This window comes from Benincasa hispida, chromosome 8, assembly GCF_027475165.1.
Source record: "Benincasa hispida cultivar pf3 chromosome 8, pf3_genome.v1.1, whole genome shotgun sequence".
Lineage (NCBI taxonomy): Eukaryota > Viridiplantae > Streptophyta > Magnoliopsida > Cucurbitales > Cucurbitaceae > Benincasa > Benincasa hispida.
This window is the reverse complement of record NC_143485.1, coordinates 63,558,201-63,581,277: the sequence shown is the minus strand read 5'-3', so window position 1 is coordinate 63,581,277 and position 23,077 is coordinate 63,558,201. Positions and strand designations below refer to the sequence as shown.

The 23,077-nt window shown below is 37.6% G+C and overlaps 1 protein-coding gene across 6 annotated transcripts; it reads left to right on the top strand.

The window, feature by feature from the left end:
- Window positions 1–12,841: 12,841 nt before the first annotated feature.
- On the top strand, window positions 12,842–21,125 carry LOC150034772 (uncharacterized). Of its 6 annotated transcripts, none has more exons than XM_090316400.1 (15): window positions 12,842–13,079; window positions 13,226–13,363; window positions 13,707–13,793; window positions 14,832–14,903; window positions 15,038–15,245; window positions 16,337–16,452; window positions 17,589–17,981; window positions 18,074–18,208; window positions 18,494–18,628; window positions 18,730–18,885; window positions 19,057–19,296; window positions 19,453–19,562; window positions 19,889–20,003; window positions 20,190–20,270; window positions 20,737–21,125. In XM_090316400.1, the coding sequence occupies exons 1-15, from the start codon at window positions 12,951–12,953 to the stop codon at window positions 20,956–20,958; spliced, it is 2,337 nt and encodes a 778-aa protein (XP_090172526.1). In that variant the 5' UTR covers window positions 12,842–12,950; the 3' UTR covers window positions 20,959–21,125. The 6 variants fall into 6 exon arrangements, with proteins under 6 accessions (XP_090172526.1, XP_090172527.1, XP_090172528.1 ...); XM_090316401.1 differs by having other exon boundaries at window positions 12,854–13,079; window positions 15,038–15,236; XM_090316402.1 differs by having other exon boundaries at window positions 12,854–13,079; window positions 18,567–18,628; window positions 18,735–18,885.
- Window positions 21,126–23,077: the final 1,952 nt, after the last annotated feature.

Here is a 23,077-nt window from a genome sequence, read left to right as displayed (position 1 = left end):
AGGCACATGAACAACATGAAGATTGACACATAGCTTTTAGGACACTAACCAATGGTCATCTATTTATTTTTATAATATTTATAATATTCCCCCTTAGATGTCCATATATATATAAAATATACCTCGTTAAAACCTTATTAGAAAAAAACCAATGGAAAAAAACCCTAGTAAAGGAAAAAAAGTACATATTTCATATAATATGTACTCCTAAAAGAATACAATATATTTACTCCTCCTCATGAAAACATCACTTAAGATCTCTGAGTTGCTACATTCCAATGTTGTGCACAGATTTTTCAAAAGTTGCAATTGGTAATGCCTTTGTAAATAAGTCTACTAGGTTATCCTTCGAACAAATTTGTTGTATAGTGATATCACCATTTTCTTCAAGATCATGAGTGTAGAAAAGTTTTGGTGAAATATGCTTTGTTCTATCTTCTTTAATATATCCTCATTTGATTTGGGCTATGCAAGCTGTGTTGTCTTCGTATAATATTGTTGGAAGACTTTTATTAGAAGACAAGCCATATGTTTCACAAATGTGCTGAATCATTGATTTTAGCCATAACATTCTCGACTAGCCTCGTGAATTGCAAGAATTTCAGCATGATTTTGAGGAAGTGGCCGTTATGGTCCGTTTCATTGTTTGCCATGATATAGTAGTTCTTCCACATGTGAACAGATAACCTGTTTGAGATCTAGCTTTGTGTGGATTAGATAAATATCCATAATCTGCATTATCCATAATCTGCATAACCAACTAGGTCAAAATTTGATTTGTTTGAATAAAACAAACCCATATCGATTTTTCTCAGAGATAACGAAGTATATGCTTAATTCTAGTCCAATGTCTTTTTGTAGGAGAATAACTATATCTAGCTAATAAATTTACTGAAAATGTAATATCTGGTCTTGTATTATTAGAAAGATACATAAGTGCATCAACTGCACTAAGATAAGGTACTTCAGGATCAAGAAGTTCTTCATTATCGTCTTGAGGTCAAAATATATCTTTCTTTATATCTAATGAACAAACTTCCATTGGAATATTTAATGGATGTGCTTTGTCCATATAAAATCATTTTAAATTTTTCCTATATAAGTTGACTGATGAATAAATAATCCATATGCTAAATGCTCAATTTGCAAACTAAGACAAAATTTTGTTTTACCGAGATCTTTCATCTCAAATTCTTTCTTAAGATATATATTGCCTTTGAAAGCTCTTCAGAAGTTTCAATTATATTCAAGTCATCAACATATACAATTGTAATAGCAAATCCTGATTGTGATTGTCACACTTGCCCCAGACTACCCTTAAAGCCTAGGAAAGTATGTGACTGTAGCAGTTATCAACCCTTTTGTTGACACTTACTGCCTAGTAACTCTTGTGAAATAACTTTGATACCAATGAACAAATTCAACAACCAACTGATTAAGTCAAGGAGGCAAACAACAACGAATTAAGTAGGCCCATTTTATTACAACAATGTAATGTTTATACAACTCCAAGACTTAACAAAAAAGTTTACAACAACAGTTGTAAAACCCCGGAAGTGTAACTGTGGCATGTGGCAGACCTTGATCTTAGCAGCACCTTGGAACTCCTCACTTTTCACTACCTTGGAAAAAAAACATGAAATAATAGAATGAGCTTCACAAAGCTCAATGAGTAGTAAGCAATTTCTAGAGTCTATTTCAACTCATAAATAACAAGCATATCATAAATACGAGGTTACATTCAAACCTCAGCCTTGAACGAGTCCGTTCTCAACTCTATCTACACGCATAGTAGATAGCAAAACTGATAACTAACTAGAATGAGTATGCTGTCTACCTACACACATGGTAGATGTTTGTATACAATATCATAACCACAACATCAGCCTATGTGCACATAGCTCTTCCTATCATGGGCTCAGAAACTAGGCCCGTCGACCCTCTGACCATCCCATTTCAAGGATTGTTTATCCCACAGGCTCAGGCACTAGACTCCTTGGTCCCCTGACCATCCTGTAAGGATTCACTCTGGGCTCAGGTTCTAGGTCCTTAGACCCCCTGACTATCCCATTTCAAGGATTCTCTATCTCACAGGCTTAGGCACTAGACTTCTCGTGTCCCCTGACCATCCCGTGAGATTTTACTTACGGGCTCAAGAACTAGGTCTATTGACCCCCTGACTATCCCGATCACATAATCTCATTCTCATGCTAGATACTCATTCATAACCTAAGCATATATAATTTACTCTAAAAGACATGCTTTAAGACTTAAAGGAAAGTACCACTCACCTTGGTCGTTTAGGAACCTTTCTCTCTAGAAGTTCCATGATCTTCTCGGGCTCCTCTTAAACCCTAAATTCTAGATTCAATTTAAAGCTCAGACTACTTATAGTTTTAGGCTTTATCTCGAGTTACTTCCTTTTACAAACATGCTTTAAAATGTCTCAGGAAGCTTACCTCAAAATCTTAGCTCATAACTTCTCGTGATTTGGCCAGAAACATCAAAATATCAAGACTGGCTCAGCTTACCTGATAGCTCGACCCTTCTGTCTTTTCCTCATTCTCCATCCCGATTCCTTAGAGCTTCTTCTCCGGCAGTCCCACCATGAATACTAGACTCTTTTAGATTTCAGATGGCTTTGGAATCACATCAAACACACGAGTATTCTGGGAGAACTCCTTTTCCCAAGTTGATGCTACTTCCTATCCTTTCTGCCCGACAACATCTGCCCTCTTGGAACCCTTTGACCAACGCATGGTCTTGCCATCAACGCATAGTCTCCTCCCAATACACTTTTCTTTATGTCCTTTGGAGGGATTTTGAGTTCTTATCTGAAGTCCTTGGCCCTATTTATAGGCGTCCAAGATTGCTCTAAGGCCGACACCTCCTACTTGGCCACATGACCAAGTGTCTCTTCCCCACACTATCAACGCAACTTTTGATCAACGCAACTTTGGGTGTCCTTCTTCTATATAGCCAATGCATGGGGCTCAATTTTGCATGTCTCCTCATACACCCACCTCAAATTTTTAAGGCTTAAGACTCTTTCCTAGTAAGACACATGTCTGATGACGTCCTCCATATGAGCTCATCCTTCATATGCATCCACAAACCCTTGGATGTTCAACGCATAGTATGCCATTAACGCATAGTTGGCCATCATAATCTATAATCAATGCATAGTAGGTCATCAACGCATAGTGGGTCATCAACGTATAGTATGCAATCAACGGATAGCAACCCTTGGTTTTCAACAAGGCACCATCACATCTTTTACAACGCAACCCAACTCACTTAGTCATCGCAAGCCTTAACAACCGTAAGAGCCAACTACCATGCGTTCAACTTAGCCCATCGCATGGCCTATGTCAAACGTATCCATCGTGCATGCCATCGTCAACTTCCAATGCATAGTACGGTCGCACGGCCTCGATGTATAGGACGGTTGCTTAGCATCAACGCATAGCTCGCTTGCCATCGACGTATAGGTCGCTCGGCAGCATCGACGCATAGGTCGCTCGACAGCATCGACACATAGAACCCTCGGCCGCAAAGCATCAATGCATGGGATGCTCGGCCGCATCGACGCATGGGTCGCTCGGCCACAAGTCATCGACGCATGGGATGCTCGACCGCATCGACACATGGGTCGCTCGGCCGTAAGGCATCAACGCATGGGATGCTTGACCGCATCGACGCATGGGTCGCTCGGCCGCAAGGCATCGACGAGTGGGTCGCTCGACCACAAGGCATCAATGCATGGGTTTTTTGGCCGCATTGACGTATAAGTCACTCGGTTGGTCCAATGCATCCATCGGGGCCAATGCGACCCTCGCATGCCCTCGCGCCCTTGCCTGCCCTTTGCACGGCCCGCCCTCATGCCATACCAACGCATCACCCTCGACTGCCTTCCTTCAGCCATATGGACGTATACCATCGTGTCCAACGCATCCACTGCATCCAACGCATCCATCATCCAACGCATCCAATGCATCCAACGCATAGGTTAGAGGCAATGCCTCTTGCTAATACTTCGGCTAATCATGTGTCCAATCTTACAAACGCATGGTTTCCTTTTCAACTTATGCGTTAATGTCTCTTAACTCTTAACGCATTGGTTCTTTTGACCTTACACTTAGCCAAATTTCATCAATTAAAGCTTAACTTAAAACTACTCAAGAAAAATCTACTCGACACTTAGAAATTTCCTTCACTTTAACATAGGATTTAACTTTCACTTAGTTAATTCCTTTTAACACCTGCTTAAGTAAGGAAAATGGAAATCCGGGTTTCACAGTGATTTCTTTATAAAAACACACGAACATATTGGATTATTTTGATATTCTTCTTTCAATAAATATCCATTTAGGCGATAGTACTAGATTCATCCTGATTGTTTCAATCCACATAATGATCTCTGTAACTTTATTGAATGCAATTCCCGTGAATTTGATGTATATGTTTCAGGTACCTTAAATCCTTCTGGGATTCTTATATAAATATCATTATCAAGAGATCCATATAAATATGCTGTGACTACATCCATAAGATACATATCCAGACTTTCATACACAGTCAGACCGAATAAATATCTTAATGTAATTTCATCCACCACTGGAGAATATGTCTCATCATAATCAATACCAGGTCTTTGTGAAAAAACTTTGTGCAATTAGTCTTGCTTTGTATCTTGTGACTGTTGGGATTGGTGTCCTTATTCTCCCAGAGTCTCGTTGTTTGTAATATATACACATTGTTTATGAATAAAATAAGAGTTATTTCATTATGGCATTTATTCATATCCAATAAACAAAGTTCCATGGTTATCGTATATGAACTTAAGCATGTATATAAGATATAGAAATGGATCATGCCTTAAGTGATAATCTAAATAGGTCTGTAGTATAAGGATTAAGGTGGGATACCTGATCTGGGTGACATGGATACGACCCGTTTTGTAGAGGTTTGCAAATGGTGTGAACTACTAAAGATGGTAGATCCTGACCATTCATGTGGACACATACGAGTGGAGGTGTCCTATACAAAGAGTTTGTATAAGACTGGACCACGAGATGATTTGTCTCTATATATAACGCCGTTGATACTGGAGACTTACATCTCACCTAAATGACCATAGGTGACCTGACCTTAATCCTGAGTGTTTTGGGAACTTCTGCCTTTAAGAGCGGTTCTTTGATCAGTATGGGGTGAGAGTGGCCAAATTGCCAACTCAACAGGCCTACCTTTTTGGGGACTTGTCTGATTTGGGAGCTGGGAACTCAGTTACACAAGATGGAATTCACTCCTTCCCCGAAGTAGGGGTAAGTAGATATATTGCTCCCTTAAGTGCTGATTCCGGGGCTTGAACATAGTGACCACAACTTATCTTTGGAAAAGAGGACTGAATCATAATAGGACTATGACTTATGTTCATTAGAGGGATCATTGATACTTAAGGAGTTAGATGTAACAAGAGGGGCATAACAGTTATTGGCCGAGCTGTACTTACGAGCGATCTGTGAAGGGTTATCGCACTGTTAATTAGTTAAGATGGACACATAATATATCTGTAGTAAGAAGAGTTCAACTATCAGTCTTTAGTGGAGTGTTTGGTAGTTAACGGATAGTGGATCCCGTGACTAAAAAGTTTAGTCAGTTATTCGCGTATCGTTAGAGCTTCGAGCTACAGGTTCATAAGGTCCCCTTGGTAGTTCAATGGATTCAAGTTGAGAATTAGTTCTTGGTGTTGATTTAAAATGTTTAAATTGATAAGAGGTAATTCGATTATATATGATATGATCGATATGGTGTATGAGATACATCAAGTGGAGGGTTAATGTAAATAAGATTTACATCAAGGACCATGAAATAGAAAAAGAGCTATGGTTTATGTTTCATGAGATGAAATATTAAAACTATAGGTTATAAATATAGTATGGTAAGTTGGTTATCATTTATATTTATAATAATATTAATTATTAGATAATTATCTCTTTTTCTCTAATAACCAATTGAGTGGGAGGTTATTGGTGGTTTCATGGTAATTGTGAGATAAAAAGGAAAAATATTTTTCTAATTTTAGTAATGTTGGTTTTGAGATTTCCATTCTCGGAAAGTTCTCACGGAAAGGTTGTCAAGTAAATTGGATTTACTAAACGACAGCTTGGAAAGACTAGATGATCGTGGAGTGTTTCTATACGATAGACATTTAGCTGGCCGATGAGCTAAACGATCACATAGCTTTTGTTTAACGATTGGGTATTGTCTATACGATAGACATTGTCATCTCCCACTTGCTCAATCATTTACACAATTATTCTTCCTTCAGTCTCTGCCTCTAACCAAGTCCACACAGAGCCCACACTTCTGGATTCTCACACTGAGAATACCACATTGTGGTGGTGTCATACTCAACTCGATACTGTTGAGGTTATTTTGGAGGCCGTTCGTGGTGTTTGTATGGAGTCCGATGTGTTTGTGATCTTGAAGATCGTGGTGCTTGAGTTCGCTGTGATCGTGTAGTGTTGCGGTCATAGAGTTCGAGTGTTCGTGTGTTGTCGTGTTGCTGTGAATGAGCGTTCGTGATCAAGAACGTTGAAGATGATTCTTCAAAGGTATGTGTGTTCTTTCCCTTGATCGTTTAGTAGAGCATGTTGTAATTTCGCTTGATGCATAGCCTGTTGTTTTCATTTCTTGACTGTCATTGTTGTTCCGTTTCTTGACCGTAAAGTCAATCTTTGAAGGTCTGTACCTTCCTATCAGTGCCTCGTTTGCGCTTGTAGATCCATTTACAACCTATAGGTTTTATCCCATCAGACTGATCTACAAGATCCCATACTGATTTGAAGTACATAGACTCCATCTCGAGATTCATTGTCTTGACCCATTCATCCCGGTCAACATCTTCCATTACCTTCTGATAAGACAACGGATCCTTAACGTTGCCATTTGCTACCATAGTAAGGATTTCTGTGAAACCCAGATAGCGAACAGGCGAGTTCGTAACCCTTCCACTATGTCGAGGTTCCCTCAACTCTTGAGGTGGAACTGACCTACTAGATGAACTCCCATTAACAACTCTTCCTAATATAGCAGGCTCTTCAACAACCCTTGTTGAAGTTTCAGTAGTTTCATTGGAAAGCTCATGCAACATGACTTTACTTCGTGGAATGTGCTCCCTTATATGATCCTCCTCCAGGAAAGTAGCGTTCGTTGAAACAAACACCCTATTTTCCGTCGGATCATAAAAATAATCCCCTCGTGTACCTTTGGGTAGCCTACAAAAAGTCGTAACCTCGACCGTGGTTCCAACTTCTTGGGATTAGTCTCAAGCATATGTGCAAGGCAACCCCAAATGCGGAAGTGACGTAAACTAGCTTTCCCGTTCCACAACTTCAGAGGTGTTCTCCTAACACTCTTGGAGGAAACACAATTGAGTATATAACCACAGTCTCCATTGCGAAACCCTAAAACGAGTCCGGTAAGGAAGCATAACTCATCATCGAGCGAACTATGTCCAACAAGGTCCTATTTCTCCTCTCCGCTACACCATTCTACTGAGGTGTACCGGGCGCTGAGAGTTGGAAAACGATTCCATGTTCTATCAAATAGTCTTGGAATGCCGAGTCCAAAAACTCTCCATCTCGATCCGATCGAAGTGTTTTAATCCGTCTAACTAATGCGTATTCAACTTCAACCTTGAACTCTTTGAACTTTTCAAAGGATTCAAACTTTCGTTGCATAAGATAAAGATACCTATAACTGAAGTAATCATCATTAAAACTGATAAAATACTCATAGCCATCTTGGGCTCGTACATTCATAGGACCACAAATGTCAAAATGTACTAACTCAAGAGGCTCATTGGCTCTATAACCTTTTCAAGTAAAAGGTCGTTTAGTCATCTTACCCTCAAAGTAAGACTCGCACACTGGTAAAAAAATTTCTTCTAACTCACTTAGAAGTCCATTCTTCACCAATCTCTCAATCCTATTGAGATTGATGTGCCTAAACGTAGATGTCAAAGTTGGGCATTTGCTTTGGAGAAATACGTCGACGTTTTGTTTGAGTTACGACAGTTCTAAACAATTCAGTATTATGGAGGGAATTAATGGCTAACAACCTTAGCGTATATAAATTAGATTCCAGATTTGCAGTACAAATAAAAAAACCATCTTTATGAATAAATGCTTTATCTATATTAAAAGAGATAATATATTTACAATGCAATAAAAACTTTATAGAAATAAGGTTCCTCTTTAGTTTGGGAACAATATATACATCATTCAAAACAAGAAACCTATTTTGTAAAGCTAACTGGAGCCCACCCACTGCCACAGCTGAGACGACGTGGCTGGTGCCTACTTGCATCGTCGTCTCACTAGCTTCCAGTTGTCGCCAAGATGTAATCCCCTGAAAAGAAGAACAAATGTGGTTAGTGGCGCCCGTATCAATTATCTAGTCTGAATCATCATTCTCCACCAAACAAGTTTCAAGAACTAGTAAATCATATTTACCTTTATCGGCCTTGGCAGCTTTCTTCTCTTTCAGATAGCGAGGACAGTTCCTCTTCCAGTGTCCATCTTGATTGCAGTAGAAACACTTTCCCTTTTTAACCGGTGGACGCCTCTTTGGGATGACAGGTGGTGGGTTAGTAGGCGCCTTCCCTTTTCCCTTACCATCTATCTTCTTCTTCCCCTTTGCAGAGTTAGAAGTAGAAGGTACAGACTTCGTTCCTGAGGTCGAACCTCTATAGAACGTCCTAGAGGATGAAGCAACATTTGCCTCACCATTCTTCCTCTCTTTACTTTTCAGTAAATATTGGTAGGTCTGCAACTTGTTGAGGAGAGTTGTAAGGTTATATTTCACTTTGTTAAGAATCACATTGCTAACAAAGTGCAGAAAGCTCTTCGACAATGAATGCAGGATTATGCTAACCTGGCTACCCTCATTGATGGTAGACCTATTCAACTCTGCCACATTGAAGTAGACCATCATGTTAAGCATATGTTCACGAACAGGGGTCCCTTCTTCCATTTTGGAGTTAAATATATATTTAAGAGCCTCATGCATAAGCTGTTCAGACGGTTGTCCAAACATCCACCGCAGAGACTCCATGATCTGACGCGTTGAGACCATAGACTCATGTTTCTTGGCCAAGACTTCAGAAAGACTTGCCAAGATGTAAGCTCGGTGTCAGACCCCGCCTTGAGCTCGCACTGCTGAACCTGAGGAGAGGCATGAGATTAACTAATGCTACTTTCATTGACATTAATTTACTAGTTTCCCTTTTAGAACCTTATTTATTACAGCAGCAGGAAAAAAATCTTACATGATTTATTTAGGAAGCTAGTTTATAACTTCAAGTTGCATTTACATGAGTGACACTACCCCGACTACTAATCTCATTTTAGTACTATTTCTAAACTTGTGGCAGACCTTGACTAACTCCGCAACTTGGACTCTTCTGCTACCTGCGAGAGAAACACAGAAACAAACCATAAGCTTTACAAAGCTCAACGAGTGGAATCATAAGTATTATATCACGTAACTCCCATGCAAACCTCCATCATGCCATGAAGCTTTCCACAAACCTACCTATACACACGGTAGATAGTTAACATTTCACATCTAAATATCAACCTATGTGCACATAGTTCTCCCTTTCATGGGCTCAGAAGCTAGGTCCGTCGGCCCTCTGACCATCCCATTCAAGGTTTTTCCTTCCCATAGGCTCAAGAACTAGACTTTTTGGTCCCCTGACCATCCTGTAAGGATTTATTTTTGGCTCAAGTTCTAGGTCCACAGACCCCCTGACCATCTCAACGTCATATTCATCTTATAATATAAACTACAGCAGATTAATTCTAAATATGCTTAAAAGAGTAAAAGAAGAAACCACTCACAGTGACCCGCTGAGATCTTTCTTCCCAGTTCACCCGGTTTCCCTTATTCTTTCACTGGACCCTATTTCAAATTTAACTTTAAGCTTAGATTACTCATCCTTTCGGGCCTTATCTCAAGACATTTTCTTCTTACCAAATTACCTTAAAGTTTCGCCTTGAAACTCCTTGGTGAAAGTTCAGAGTCTCAAATTTACTCCCCTTAGCCTGACTGCTTCCCCACTGGTGAGCACATTTCATTTTTCCTTGAATTTGACAGCCTTAGAGTTAGAATTTCGTTAAAGCAGCTCTCACACTGAATTTACATTTAATTTAGAAACTTTTGGTTAAAAAATCATCTGATTTGCACGAGTGGTCCGGAATAACTTCTCATTTGAATTTAGTCTAGGCTTCTGTCCGTACACCCAGTTTCGTTCGGCACCTCTGCTCGTACTTCCGCCCGATCAACGCTCTTCTCCCCTTGTTCAATGTACGAATATCTCTAACTCTCTCCTTTCTTTGTAGTTTTTATGGATTTAAATGGTTTGTGGGTTAAAGTGAAGCGTTCTGCCCCTTTTATAGGCATCTCACCCTTCTCATTTTCCTGATACCTTCTCTATTGATCACATCTAGGTGTATTCCTCACCTTCTGCCAATGCCCAACCTCTTCCACCTCGTGTTTGATGTGTCTTTTCCCCACAACACAACCTTCATATCAACGCAACCTAAGGTGTCTTCCTCTTCCTTAGCCAACACTTAATGCTTAAATTTGCATGTCTTCTCGTGCATCCACCTTGTTTTCTTACGGCCTAAGATTTCTTCCCGATAGGCCACATGTCCGGATGACAACCTTGATTGCGTTTATTAAATCTCATATGCACCCATCTAACTTTATATGTGTTCATCCAACCTTACCTTGTGCATCCCATTGACACAACTTGGTCGCATACGTTAGATGCCTGCAAGGTTTCCCCCTTGGCCGTATGCCCTCCACTGCATAGCCTACCTTTGCCTTATGCGCTCGACTAGGATTATGACCAACCTTCTTCCACCGCATACTATTACTCAAGCCTTTTCCTATGTGTCCACAAGCCTCGGATGTCCAACGAATAAAGTACATCTTCAACACATGTCAATCCTTGAGTCAAGCTGAGTCGCAGCTCAACACCTTATGGTATAACTTACCATCGCCTAGCCTCTTGCTAACGCATCCCCCATGACCATCGCATGTATGTCTTCGTTGTTTGTCGATGTCCTTAGTCTCTTGCTCAAGACCAATGCAACCATCCTCTAAACCTTATTACCGCAAACCTTAGCAACGCAAAGATAATTCACCATGCGTTCACCATGGCTTGTCTAATCGCTGCATAGCTCATCGTCTAGTACTGTTGCCGCATAGCACCATCGCATAATGTTACCACATAGCACCATTGCATAGTGTTGCTACATAACACCATCGCATAGTGTTGCCGCATAACACCATCACATAGTTTTACCGCATCCATCGCGTAGCATCGCCGCATCCATCGTGTGGCATCGTCGCATACACGATCAACTTGCGCACGCATCTCCAACGCCTTGCACTTATGTCCACACAATCTGAGGCTACCACATGCCCTACTAACCTTTCAAACATAGGCTACAGCATGCTTATCCCCGCATAGCCTTTCCTCTCAGCCATACTTCAACCTCTTTCAATACTCAAATATCCTCTCAAATTCAAATGGTCAATGTATTGTCTAATACTTAGCCAATTTTCCAAGCTTTATCCAAAAGTCAAGCTCTCAAATTCATGTAGATTTTACTTAATTGTTTTTTTATGCGTTTAGCAAAAATCGCCTGGTTCCGTGTTAACTTTGCACTTAATTAAATTCCATCTTTCGAAGAATATTTATTCAACACCGAGAGTTCTTCCTTTTTAGCGCAGGGTTTCATACCTAGTCAAATTCTCTTAGTTATTAGTTTAAACAGGAAAATAAGAATGCAGGTTTCATACTCGGGCCTTCTCATTCCCCCTTGTCCATCGCTCGTATGCCTCCCGAACATTTTGAGCGGCATTTGGAGCTGGAATAGAAGGACAGGCCTCCGTGAGAGCAAATATGAGATCCTCGATGATTAGGATTGTCATGATCATGTGTTTCCATGTTGCAAAATTGTCGCCAGTTAATTTTTCAGCGCTTAACAAAGCCAACGTGGTTGTTTCCCTTTTGAAAAAAAAGTTGTTGCTGAAAATACGAACAAAACTTTATTAGATTTTGGTAAACCACTTTTAACCAATCAGTTTTGCAAAACAGTTTCAAGTACCCTAAGTTAAATACTTCTATTTTGCAATGATGCCCCAGTGAGGCAGGACAAACGTCACCAATGGGGTGATTAGATGTCTCTTCGCTGGGATGAGATATTATCAACCATTAGGTAGAACCAAATATTGGAACTGAACCTAACAACCACCATTTTTGGGTCCAAAATTGTTAACCTTTAACAATTCTATGTAAGTGTGATCCCTCACTTTCGGTGCCAGAGTCCCGCCTTAATGAGCCCACCGTAGGGAAGAAGCAGATTAGGATAAAAGACTAAGTTACCTTATCCTCTTACTGGAGATCAAATAAAGAAGCACGCAAAACTACCATTCTTTAAGGGGGACACTCCTAGGGTGCTTTGAGGCGATGCGTAGTAACTTTATTCAACCCAACGAGGGAGACCGAGGGATATGCTGTCGCACTTCTCGCTTCCACTTACTATGAACACTCTCTCCATCCACCTTGATATTGACCTACCCAAACACCATCCGTTAGGGGGACACCCAAAGGTGCCTCGAGGCCGAGGGTAGATCTCACGGTGTGGACAATAAGGGAGAAACGCAAGAGATTTAAAAATTGATACCTTAGTAAAGTTCGAGTAAAAACTGATATTTTCTAAAGAAAAGGAAAAAAAAAACTGAAAATTACTTTCGTATAAGTCCCGGAAAAAATCAAAGATGATCAATCGGGGGTAAAAGCCGAGACACTTAGCTCGACTCGGTGATGGTTTTTCGAACAAAGCTATTGCATTAATTTTCTCAACATCATGGAGAAGCTGAAGTCACTGGTGCCGGAGAACTTGAAGCAGATGGTGGGTTCGAACACCGCCGATGATCTTTCCTCATCGTGTTCTTTCTTATTACGCCTTTTTCAGCAATCGCAGCTCTTCTTCCAAGTAAGCTTGGTTGAAAATGGCCTTGTATTTCTCTTCCATTTCTCTCTGGAAAAGTAGGTAAATTAGCATCTGGGTTACACTTAAAAATGTAACTTGCAAGGACTATGGCCAAATTTAGATGTTGGGTTTTGTATTTAACGTCTTAGGTCATCCGGGACGTGGCAGTGGATCCTGAAAATGCTCTCTGTGGTAAGAAGATGGACGCTGCTCTGGAGTTGAAACGCCAGGGGAATCAATGCTTCTTGAAGGGGGATTATGCTAATGCGTTGGTTTATTATTCCCAGGTATCCAGGGTTCATTCAACTTTATACTTATCTTGAATTGCAGCCATGCTGCGATGGCAAGCATTTTCTAGTTTGTGCAAAAGGAGCATAACTGGTTTTTCTTGTGCCAAAACGTAATGGGTCAGTGTTATTTTGGTGATAAAGATCCCCAACCAATGTTGATGATAAAATGTGGATAGATTTCAGGATTGACTGACAACTTTAACTTACAATGAAGGATTGAAAACTGGTTCTTTATTCCAGGATTTTTTTTTTTTTACATTACAACCGTATACATCACTAGTTTTCGACCTTTTTTTGACTGGGATCCCATGTTTCCTGCCTTTTCTTATGATGTCCACAGGCTCTGCAAGTGGCTCCAATGAATGCTGTTGACATGGACAAGAATTTAGTTGCAACCTTGTATGTGAATCGAGCATCAGTTTTGCATGTGAGTTCAGTCCTTTGGCAGATTCATGTTTAATGTAGAACCACACTAGTGCTACATTTTTCTTTTTCATGAATAATGAATGGGTGGTTTGGTAGTTGTTTCCTATCTTAGTTGGTTTCACATACCATTCTCCTCCACGCTCACCCTAGATTCACACTTAAGGTAAAACTATCACAATGCTAAATTGTTTTTTAACGTATAATGAATTGGTAATTTCGTTGTTGTTGTTTCCTCTAGTTTGTCTACACACTCTCTCGTTCACACTTCTCCACATGTGTGTGCATGTTCCCACATGGAGACTCTAATGCTTGTAATTAATTGGAATTTTAAATTAATGAAATGCATACTTCGCTAGATAATCTATACTCTTTTAGTAAACTGTAAAAGGATATTGGTTTTAACTGTGGTTGTAATTCGAATTGCCTTCTAAGATGCAATTGTTAAGTTCATTTTTTTCGTTGTTATTGAATTTTTTGTTTCGTGGTTTGGTTAAATATCATTCTCCAAGAAAAAATGTTGGTTCTTAGATTTCCATTTAGTTTTGTGGTACTTTCTAAAGTCGTTATATTCTCTCATCTATAGGCTTGCAACTCATCTATTATTATGGCGGATATGAATATCTAGTTACTTTACCTTCCTTAATTTTCTAGTCTTTGTATGGAGTTTTCAATTTTCTGGTCCTTGTATGGAGTTTTCTTCTTTACTGTTAGCTCAAGCCTCCTTTTCAAAACCTCTGGAGGAGAAACTTTCTCTTTACGTATGAAGTTATCTTCTCTTTTATGTGTTCTAAAGGCATCTAACGACATTGAGAAATGTCATTAACACTTTTGACATCTATCACATGCCTTTAAAAATGCATGGGCATCCCTAGAAGAGAAGACCATATTTGTGCACTTTGTGGGTATTGGGGTATCGGAGTCCTAGGATTGAAGTTATTATAAAAGAGAGCAAGTATTTAATTATTGCAAATACATGTATGAACTGAATGATGTAGGTTCCTCCCTTGCCACTAATTCATCTGCTTTATGCTCCCTTCAGAAAATGGATATGCAATTGGAGTGTTTACGAGATTGCAATAGAGCACTTCAGATTTCATCAACCTATGCAAAGGTGAAACTAATTTCATTTGATATTCTTTACGTGGATAATATTAATAATAATGAAGAATTCTTTGTAATCCAGTTGTTCGACCTTTCCCTTTTGTCTTATTATTGCCATGTAATGTTTTTTTCCTTCTTTGGTAGGCATGGTATAGAAGAGGTAAAGCAAATGTTAGTATGGAAAATTTTGATGATGCTATCTGTGACTTTCAAATTTCTAAGCACGTGGAGGTATCATTCAATGGAAAGAAGCAGATAGATGATGAACTGAAGGTCATCCAACATCATCATAATAGGTCGAATCCAGTAAATGAACATAGCAAGAGCAAATTAGATGATTTTGGTATGCTAGGTAAATGATAGTTATATCTTATGTTTAAATCCTTATGCTAATTTTATCGAATAAGAACTCCAGAATTTTTCTTTGCGTTGAATGATTGAGCTTCAGTTTTTAAGTGCTATGATGTGATTAGAGATTTAAAGGTGGACAATGGACATGAAGAATGAAGTTTCTTTTTCTTACGTTTTAAGTTTTGGAAAAATGACAGTGACCCCACGGATTTAGATTTATATGCTGTAATATTTTCTGCAATACTTCCTTTCCTGGTATTTTCTTTTCGTTTTATTTATAGGATAAGATACTTTCTGTTTTCTGCTTCATTCCTATTTTATTGTCCCATCAACATTTCTTTACTTGTACAATTGCTTGGTTTTGTGTATTTCTGGAGCTGTTAATGTTTCTGATCTTGTGAATATACGAACTATAGAAATCACAAGAGTCGACAATGGTCATTTTCTACATGGTGTTAGAGCAGGCTCCAAAACACTAAGAATTCCTGTCCTCAAGTACTATGGGCAGGATACAATAGAAACTTCTTAGGGACGTAATCACCTCTGGTTGCCATGGTGTTTTACCATCAAACTGAATAATACTTTCTAGGATATGGAGGTGGAAGAATTGCATGTGTTATTCTCTGGGCTGGGAGCTTCTCCTCTTTTTCGTCTTTGATTGATAGAAGGGTTTGGTGGGAGAAGGTTCAAGTTTCGACTCTTCAAGTCTGTTCTTAATATTTTGATAGTCAGTGAGTTTTCTTTCTCAAAGAGATGATAAAAGCTATGTAGTAGTTCAAATACCCTACATGATATGTATTACAGATGTTAGTGGCTTTCTCTAGTAGGTTTTTCTTGGTGGTATCAGCACTATTAGTAAAGTTCACAGGAGGAATCCCGAGACTGATCCTTGCTGAACAGCCTAAAGGGTTGCCTTGAAGTTTCCGGGAAGATGCCAAAATAGTCTTTAAAATACTCTTTACAAACAACCTCCAAGCTAGTTTAGATGATCTGCTTATAAGGATAGCTCAACAACATTTCGGTTTCTGCTTGTGCTTCCTGTGTGTGTAGAATACAGTTACTTGTTAAAAACTAGCATGATATGTATTACAGATGAGCCAATCCAAGTAAAATTACATGTCACCACATCAGATAAGGGGAGAGGAATGGTTTCACCCACTGAGTTACCTCCATCATCCTTGGTTCATGTTGAAGAACCTTATGCCTTGGTGAGTACATTTTTCTCTTCTAAATCATGGGTACTCATTTTATTGCCCATCCTGTTTTGTTACCTTTTTTTTTTTTTTTTTTTTTTTGCAATTTAACATTCTCTCATTTACACCTATACTGCCGCTAGGTCTGGAACTTACGGGACTTCGACTTCTAGGAGCCCCCCCTTCCCCAGTCCATTGGGCCCTAAATGTCTAGGGACTAAGTTTTCATGAGGAAGTTATCCTGTATCCGGTTTCTAAATGTTAAAAGTTAACCCTTCTGCTTATGAAGTTGTGTTGGATGTTAACTAATCTCGATCTTGTTAAAGATTGAAGACAATTAGTGTTTTAATTTTTTAATTTTCTTTTAAAAAAAATTAGAAACAACTACTCTCATTGAGAATAAATGAAAGAATACAAGGGCATAAAAAAAACCAAGCCCATAAAAACTCCACTAAAGAAAGGGGTTTCAACTAAGTAAAATGTTGCGTAAAAAAAGTCATTTTAAGTTTATCTTTTATATCTTCTCTTAAAAGTTTTGATGTCTCTCTCCGAACATAGAAGATAGATTGATTATAATGCTAAAACTAGGAGTGTTCATATATTCAATTTGGACATCTTTTTCACAAAATTGAAAAACCAAATCTAGTGTTTGGTTTTGTTAAGTGGCAAAGCAAACAAGACATGTAGTGGTAATAGGATCTGGTTTTGAATCGAACAAGTCATGCTGGTTCAGTTTAATCCCAGGCCCGTTGTGTACTTTCTCCTACTCCATTAATTGGTGGCTACGATAGAGTTCTCTCTATCTTTTTCTCTCTCTATTCAGGGCCTATCTTAAGGCTTTACAACCCAGAGCTGGTTGACAACAATCTAGTTAGTTCCTCATCTCCTTAATTGATATTGCTTGGTTCTTGTCTCATTGGACTAATGACTTCAGCCACTCTTGTACTGTTTGATAATTCCCACTTGATGACATTGCAGTCATCATCTTAAACACTTTCATGTTTTGAAGTTATTTAATTCATCAATTCTCCTATTTTCCTAAATAAATTGAAAATATGAACTGCTTATAATCTACAGAAGTACTAAACTTTAATAATTTTCATTCTGTTATATTTTCCCGTCATAACATTTACTTCGACTTTGACTGGCAGGTAATATTGAAGCATTGTAGAGAAACTCATTGCCATTACTGCTTGAATGAACTACCAGCAGATAAAGTACCTTGTCCATCATGCTCAATTCCTCTGTACTGCTCCCAACATTGCCAAATACAAGCAGGGGGGCGAATGCTACAAAATGTTCTAGATAATCAAGATATTTTCAAAAATCTGTCTGATGGCCTCAGAAAGTATGTTCAAGAAATAACTTCGCAAAGTTTTTCCGACTTGAGGACTGAAGATGTTCCTGAACATAAACATGAATGTGATGGTGTGCATTGGCCTGCAATATTGCCATCTGAAATAGTTTTGGCTGGGCGAATAGTGGCTAAATTTGTAGTGCAGAGAAGTGTCTTTGCAGATGCTTCTAACCTTGTGGATATGTTGGTACTTCTGATGACTATATATCCCTTCTAGTATTTGATTTTTTCCTTAAAAAGGGCATCTACTCCAAAACTTATTCCAATGTTTTCCTGTAGAATCTTTCACACCATTTTTCGGAAATGCACACTGACAGCAAGCTGGAGTGTATCATCTATTCCATTATATTATCAAGTTGTCTTCAGCAATTCTTCCCTTGTCAACTTGCAATAAATGGGAACACTATCTCGCAGGTTTGTGATTCACTTTCACTCTATCATTCAAAGGAAATGCATCGTATGTATGCTTGTACAATAGTGCCCTTTCCTTTTGATGAGCTTTAATTATTATACATTTTCAGACACTTGCGTTTTCATGGTTGGCCTTCTCTTTTTCAATAATAAAAACCAAAATCTGAATCAAATATATATATTTTTTATTAAGCATTTACGTTAGTATGTTAAAATTGGCAATAGCTCCATCAGTTTAGATTACATGGCACATGATTGTGAGATGGATTATTTGCTCTATCAATGCAGATTACAATACTTATATCCCAAATTAGGACAAACTCTATATCTATTGTTCGTATGAAATCCTTTGATGCACCAGGATCACCAGATCAGCGTGGAAGATTATCTAGTGTGGTTCCTTTTACTTGTAATATGGAACAAGTAAGCTCATCTGCCTCTATTTCTCTATGGTTTCAGTTTTTCATTTGATTTAAATAGTAAATCCTTTGTAGTTGGTACTTCCTCATTGTGGTTTCTAATAGGTCAGAGTAGGTCAAGCTATTTATACAACTGGAAGCTTGTTTAACCATTCCTGCAAACCAAACATCCATGCGTATTTCAATTCACGTACCCTCTTTATTCGGGCAACTGCGTTCACGTCAGTGGGGTGCCCCCTAGAGTTGTCATATGGTCCACAGGTTTGCCTACTCTTCAAACTTGGATTTACATTTTTTGATCATGGATTTGCTCTCTGTGTTCTTTTAGCCTTTCCTTCTAAAATAAAACATATATGTTGCCCCTTATTTTCTGATTAATTCACAATAGAAAGCCAGATGCTCTTCCTAAATGTACTTCTACTTCCCTGACAGGTTGGTCAGTTGGATTGTAAAGGCCGTCTTAAGTTGCTAGAGGATGAGTACTCTTTTAGATGCCAGTGTAGTGGTTGCTCGTTGGTGCATATATCTGACCTTGTCCTCAACGCTTTTTGCTGCATTAATCCAAATTGCCACGGTGTAGTCTTGGATAGATCCATCTTCAACTGTGAAAACACGAAAACTAAGGACTTTCTTACGGTCGACAACCAAAGTAAACTGGAGCCTTTAATGCAGGTATTCTAATATTTTTTTAATACTCTTTTGAAACTGAATTGGAAATTTTCATTTAGAAGTTGAAAGTTAGAAAGCTTCAACCAAAGGAAATGAAGCAAAAACCAACTCTCTCACAAGAACCTTCTTGGAATAAATTAACTCTTCGCATTTCTATAGACTGACAGCTTCCTTCATGCTGGTCCTAGCCATTGTTTGAAATGTGGATCTTATCGTGATATAAAATCATCTTGTTCGACAGTGGATGAGGCTGGGATTCACTTTACAAGGTAATATCCTGATGGAGCAGTTCAAGTCCGTTAGTGTTGGTCATAATATATTATATATATATATATATTTATATTTAAAAGGAAACAAGGTTTTTCATTGATGACATGAAAAGAGTCTCATGCTCTAAATACAAAGAAACATAATAAGCACAGTGTTAGGTCATAATTCATTCTGTAATTGCTCATAACAGAGAATTCTTTCTTTTCTTCACTGGAGTTCTGTTGTTTCAGATTATGATCTATACAAAACATGTTCTAGATCTAAAAAGCTGTCATGAACATGAATTTTCCTTGGGTTTGAATAGCTGGCTGACAAATCTACACAGGTTGCAGCACGAGATAAATTTAAATAGGGTGTCAGAGACTACAGTCTCAGATGCTTTGAGAGCTCTGATCTCACTGAAGTCTACATTGCATGAATATAATAGGCGTATAGCAGAAGTGAGTTCTCATTTCCATATCGAACACTACGTGGTATAATTTCCTTTTATCTGCTTGAATGGTAGAGAATTAGAGACCTACACTACAAATGATTGTAGTATGGAAATTGCTTGTTGCAGTCTTAGCCGAGGCGATGCTAGTTCCAATTAAGTTGGATACAAATGATATGTGATTTAATTTTTGTAGGCTGAAGACAATCTGTCGCAGGCCTTCTGTTTGCTTGGAAAACTAGAGCTTGCAGCAGACCATTGTAAAGCATCAATTCGGGTATGCTTTCACTATGGAGTTATATAATTGTGTACTTGTAGTAAGCAAACTTGCTTTAATACTCCACTTTTCTTGATAATCATCCTAAAGATGTACAATTCCTTAAGAATCTTAAAATTTTATTATAAACAACGACGAGATTGAGTAAATTTACAAGGCGTGCAGTGTGCTACATAACAGCAACGTGCTGCTACTGGGGTTACCTTATGAACTGAATCAAAACGGAATTCACGTGCTACAAAAGGAAACTAAATCAACATGAACATGCTTTGGAAATACATCATTTTCATCTGAATTGCTTATCAGATTTTTTGTTTGAACGTTTCTTTTTCCCATTTCTATTGTAGATCTGTGGCAACTTTCTTCTCATTCTCAACTCACCTTCTTGATTTTGTTTGGAGCACATGAAATCTGAGCTTTTGTATGGAGCACATGAAATCTGAGCTTTACTTTCCTGCTTTTGCAGATTCTTGAGAAGTTGTATGGCGAAAATCATATTGCCATTGGCAATGAACTCTTGAAGCTTTCTTCCATTCTGATATCTGTGGGTGACCACAATGCTGTGGACTGCATTAAGCGATTGAGCAAAATTTTCAGGTGTTATTATGGATCACATGTCAACACAATGTTTCCATTTTTGAACATCTTGAAGGAAGAAACTCTCAAATTTGTCAGCACAGATCTTTGATCACAACGTTCCATGGAAGCCCTCACTTGTTTGATGGTTTTATTTTATTTTTATTTTAAATTTTTTTTTCCTCACTATTATGTGGAAATGGTAGCTTTGTTACCGTATAATTTTCTATTTCATTAGTTTCATCTTCTAAGTATTAAATTTTTAGTTTAAATCACAAATTGGTTTTTGAACTTTCAACCTAAAATTCTCGTGGATGAACTTTTAAAGAATCTTCAGAGCCCACATTTTTGAAAGCTTTAATTTGGACTATTTTTAAAAAAGTAATAATAGTTTTCGTTGCTTACATTGTGTTGGTGTTAAAATTTATTGATGAAATGATGATGAGATATATATTTAGGTTAAATATCATTTTGGTATAGTTATTTTGGATTTTATTCTATTTAGTCTTGGGGTTAGTTTATTCTATTTTCAATAATAATAATAATAATAATCGTAAAAGCATTTTCTTTATAAATTTTGAAAGTATATTCATGTGCCACATTTTATTGTTTGAAAATTATTTTTATTATTTAATCAATTTTGATAAAAATTAAATTTGAAGGATTAACTTTAAGATTTATGGAAAGTGTTAAAAGTAGGATAAATTTTGGATAATTGAAAATTTAAAGACTCAATGGGAACGAAATTCAAAATTTAGAGATTAATTAGATTGAAAATCACTATTTTTCATTTAGCAATTAAATATGTTAAATTGTATAAATTTAACTAGTGATTGAACTTCTAACTTTTAAATGAGGTTGCTAATGCCTTAGCCTTGATTTGATTTTTTCCCCTAACCTATGAAGTTTTAAATTGTTTCAAAAAGATTTTGAAGTCTTTTTTTCCCTTATTAAATTGATGGATAAAATTGACATGCTAGATGATAGGTAAAAATTGAAAGATATATTTATAACTATCATTTACATAAATCGACCAAACGGGTGACATGAAAATTGATTTCATAAATAATAGGGATTATTATACATTCAATTCATTTTCAAAATTTATTTTCATAAATGTCCAATTTTTTTTAATACTTTCATATATAAGATTTAGTGGACCTTTTGGACAAAAATACTCCGGTGGTAGGCAATTGAAGAGAGAATATGCATTGAAAATTTCTTTTCATATTTACGAAATACCATTAATGGTGGAGAAAGGAAATGAATTTATTATATAGTATTAATTAATTGAGCTTTTCTTTCCATTTTCAATTGAAGAGAGAAAATGCATTGATTTTATTTTTCATTTAATGCATTTCACGTGTCAAGCAACTCGTTTTACTGGTAAATTCATGTTATTTTTAAATATACCTTTAAACATTGTATTAGATTGTTGTAAATGTTCTAACCAGCATATGAAATATACTGGTAAATATGTTTGATATGCACTCAAATACAATTGATTTTACGGCAACTTATTGGTTTTTCTAGAGGATTCATAGTTTTTTTTTTTTTTAATTTTTAAATATACCTTAAAACATTGTATTATATGTTTGCAAATATTCTAACAAATATATGAAATATAAATGTATTCAAATAGATGGTTATACCACTCAAACGTATCGATACTTAATGTTCAATATAAATTTTAGTATATATATTATATCACAATATTTATCATAAACTCAAAGTAGTCGGATACAAATAAAAATATCTTACCACATTATATAAATCCCAGATGAACTCAATTTTCAACATAAATCATAGTATATAATATGTATCATAATGTATATCAAGGTTAAAAAACAACAAACGAGGATCCTTGGTTTGCATGGCAAGAATATTCCCATCTTCATGTTTGCTGCCATTCGACCGTTCGTCGTCCATGCTCATCTGCCACCATTCGATTGTCCACTTCGTGTCCACTGTCATCCACTGCCAAGTCGAGTTGCACACTATTTGAGTCCGTTGAGTCACGCAAATATTCCAGTCGAGTCGCGCACTGTCCAAGTTTGTCATTTGTCATTCAGTACCGTCCGAGTCCATTGTTCGTCACACAATGTGATCACTGATGATCCGCTCGCCAATTTGATCGTACGGATTGCTGTGAATAGAGAGATAATGAGTGGGGGTTTGAAAAAAAAATTGGGTAAAATAAAAACTATACGTGAATCAAAAGAAACTTTTGA

What these genes read in the sequence shown, in the direction of transcription:
- LOC150034772 (XM_090316400.1), top strand. Translation starts at nt 12,951, where the DNA reads ATGGAGAAGCTGAAGTCACTGGTGCCGGAGAACTTGAAGCAGATGGTG. An exon ending in AACTGGAGCCTTTAATGCAG is followed by an intron (nt 19,297 to 19,452) that starts GTATTCTAATAT and finishes GCATTTCTATAG; the next exon opens with ACTGACAGCTTCCTTCATGC. An exon ending in ATAATAGGCGTATAGCAGAA is followed by an intron (nt 20,004 to 20,189) that starts GTGAGTTCTCAT and finishes TAATTTTTGTAG; the next exon opens with GCTGAAGACAATCTGTCGCA.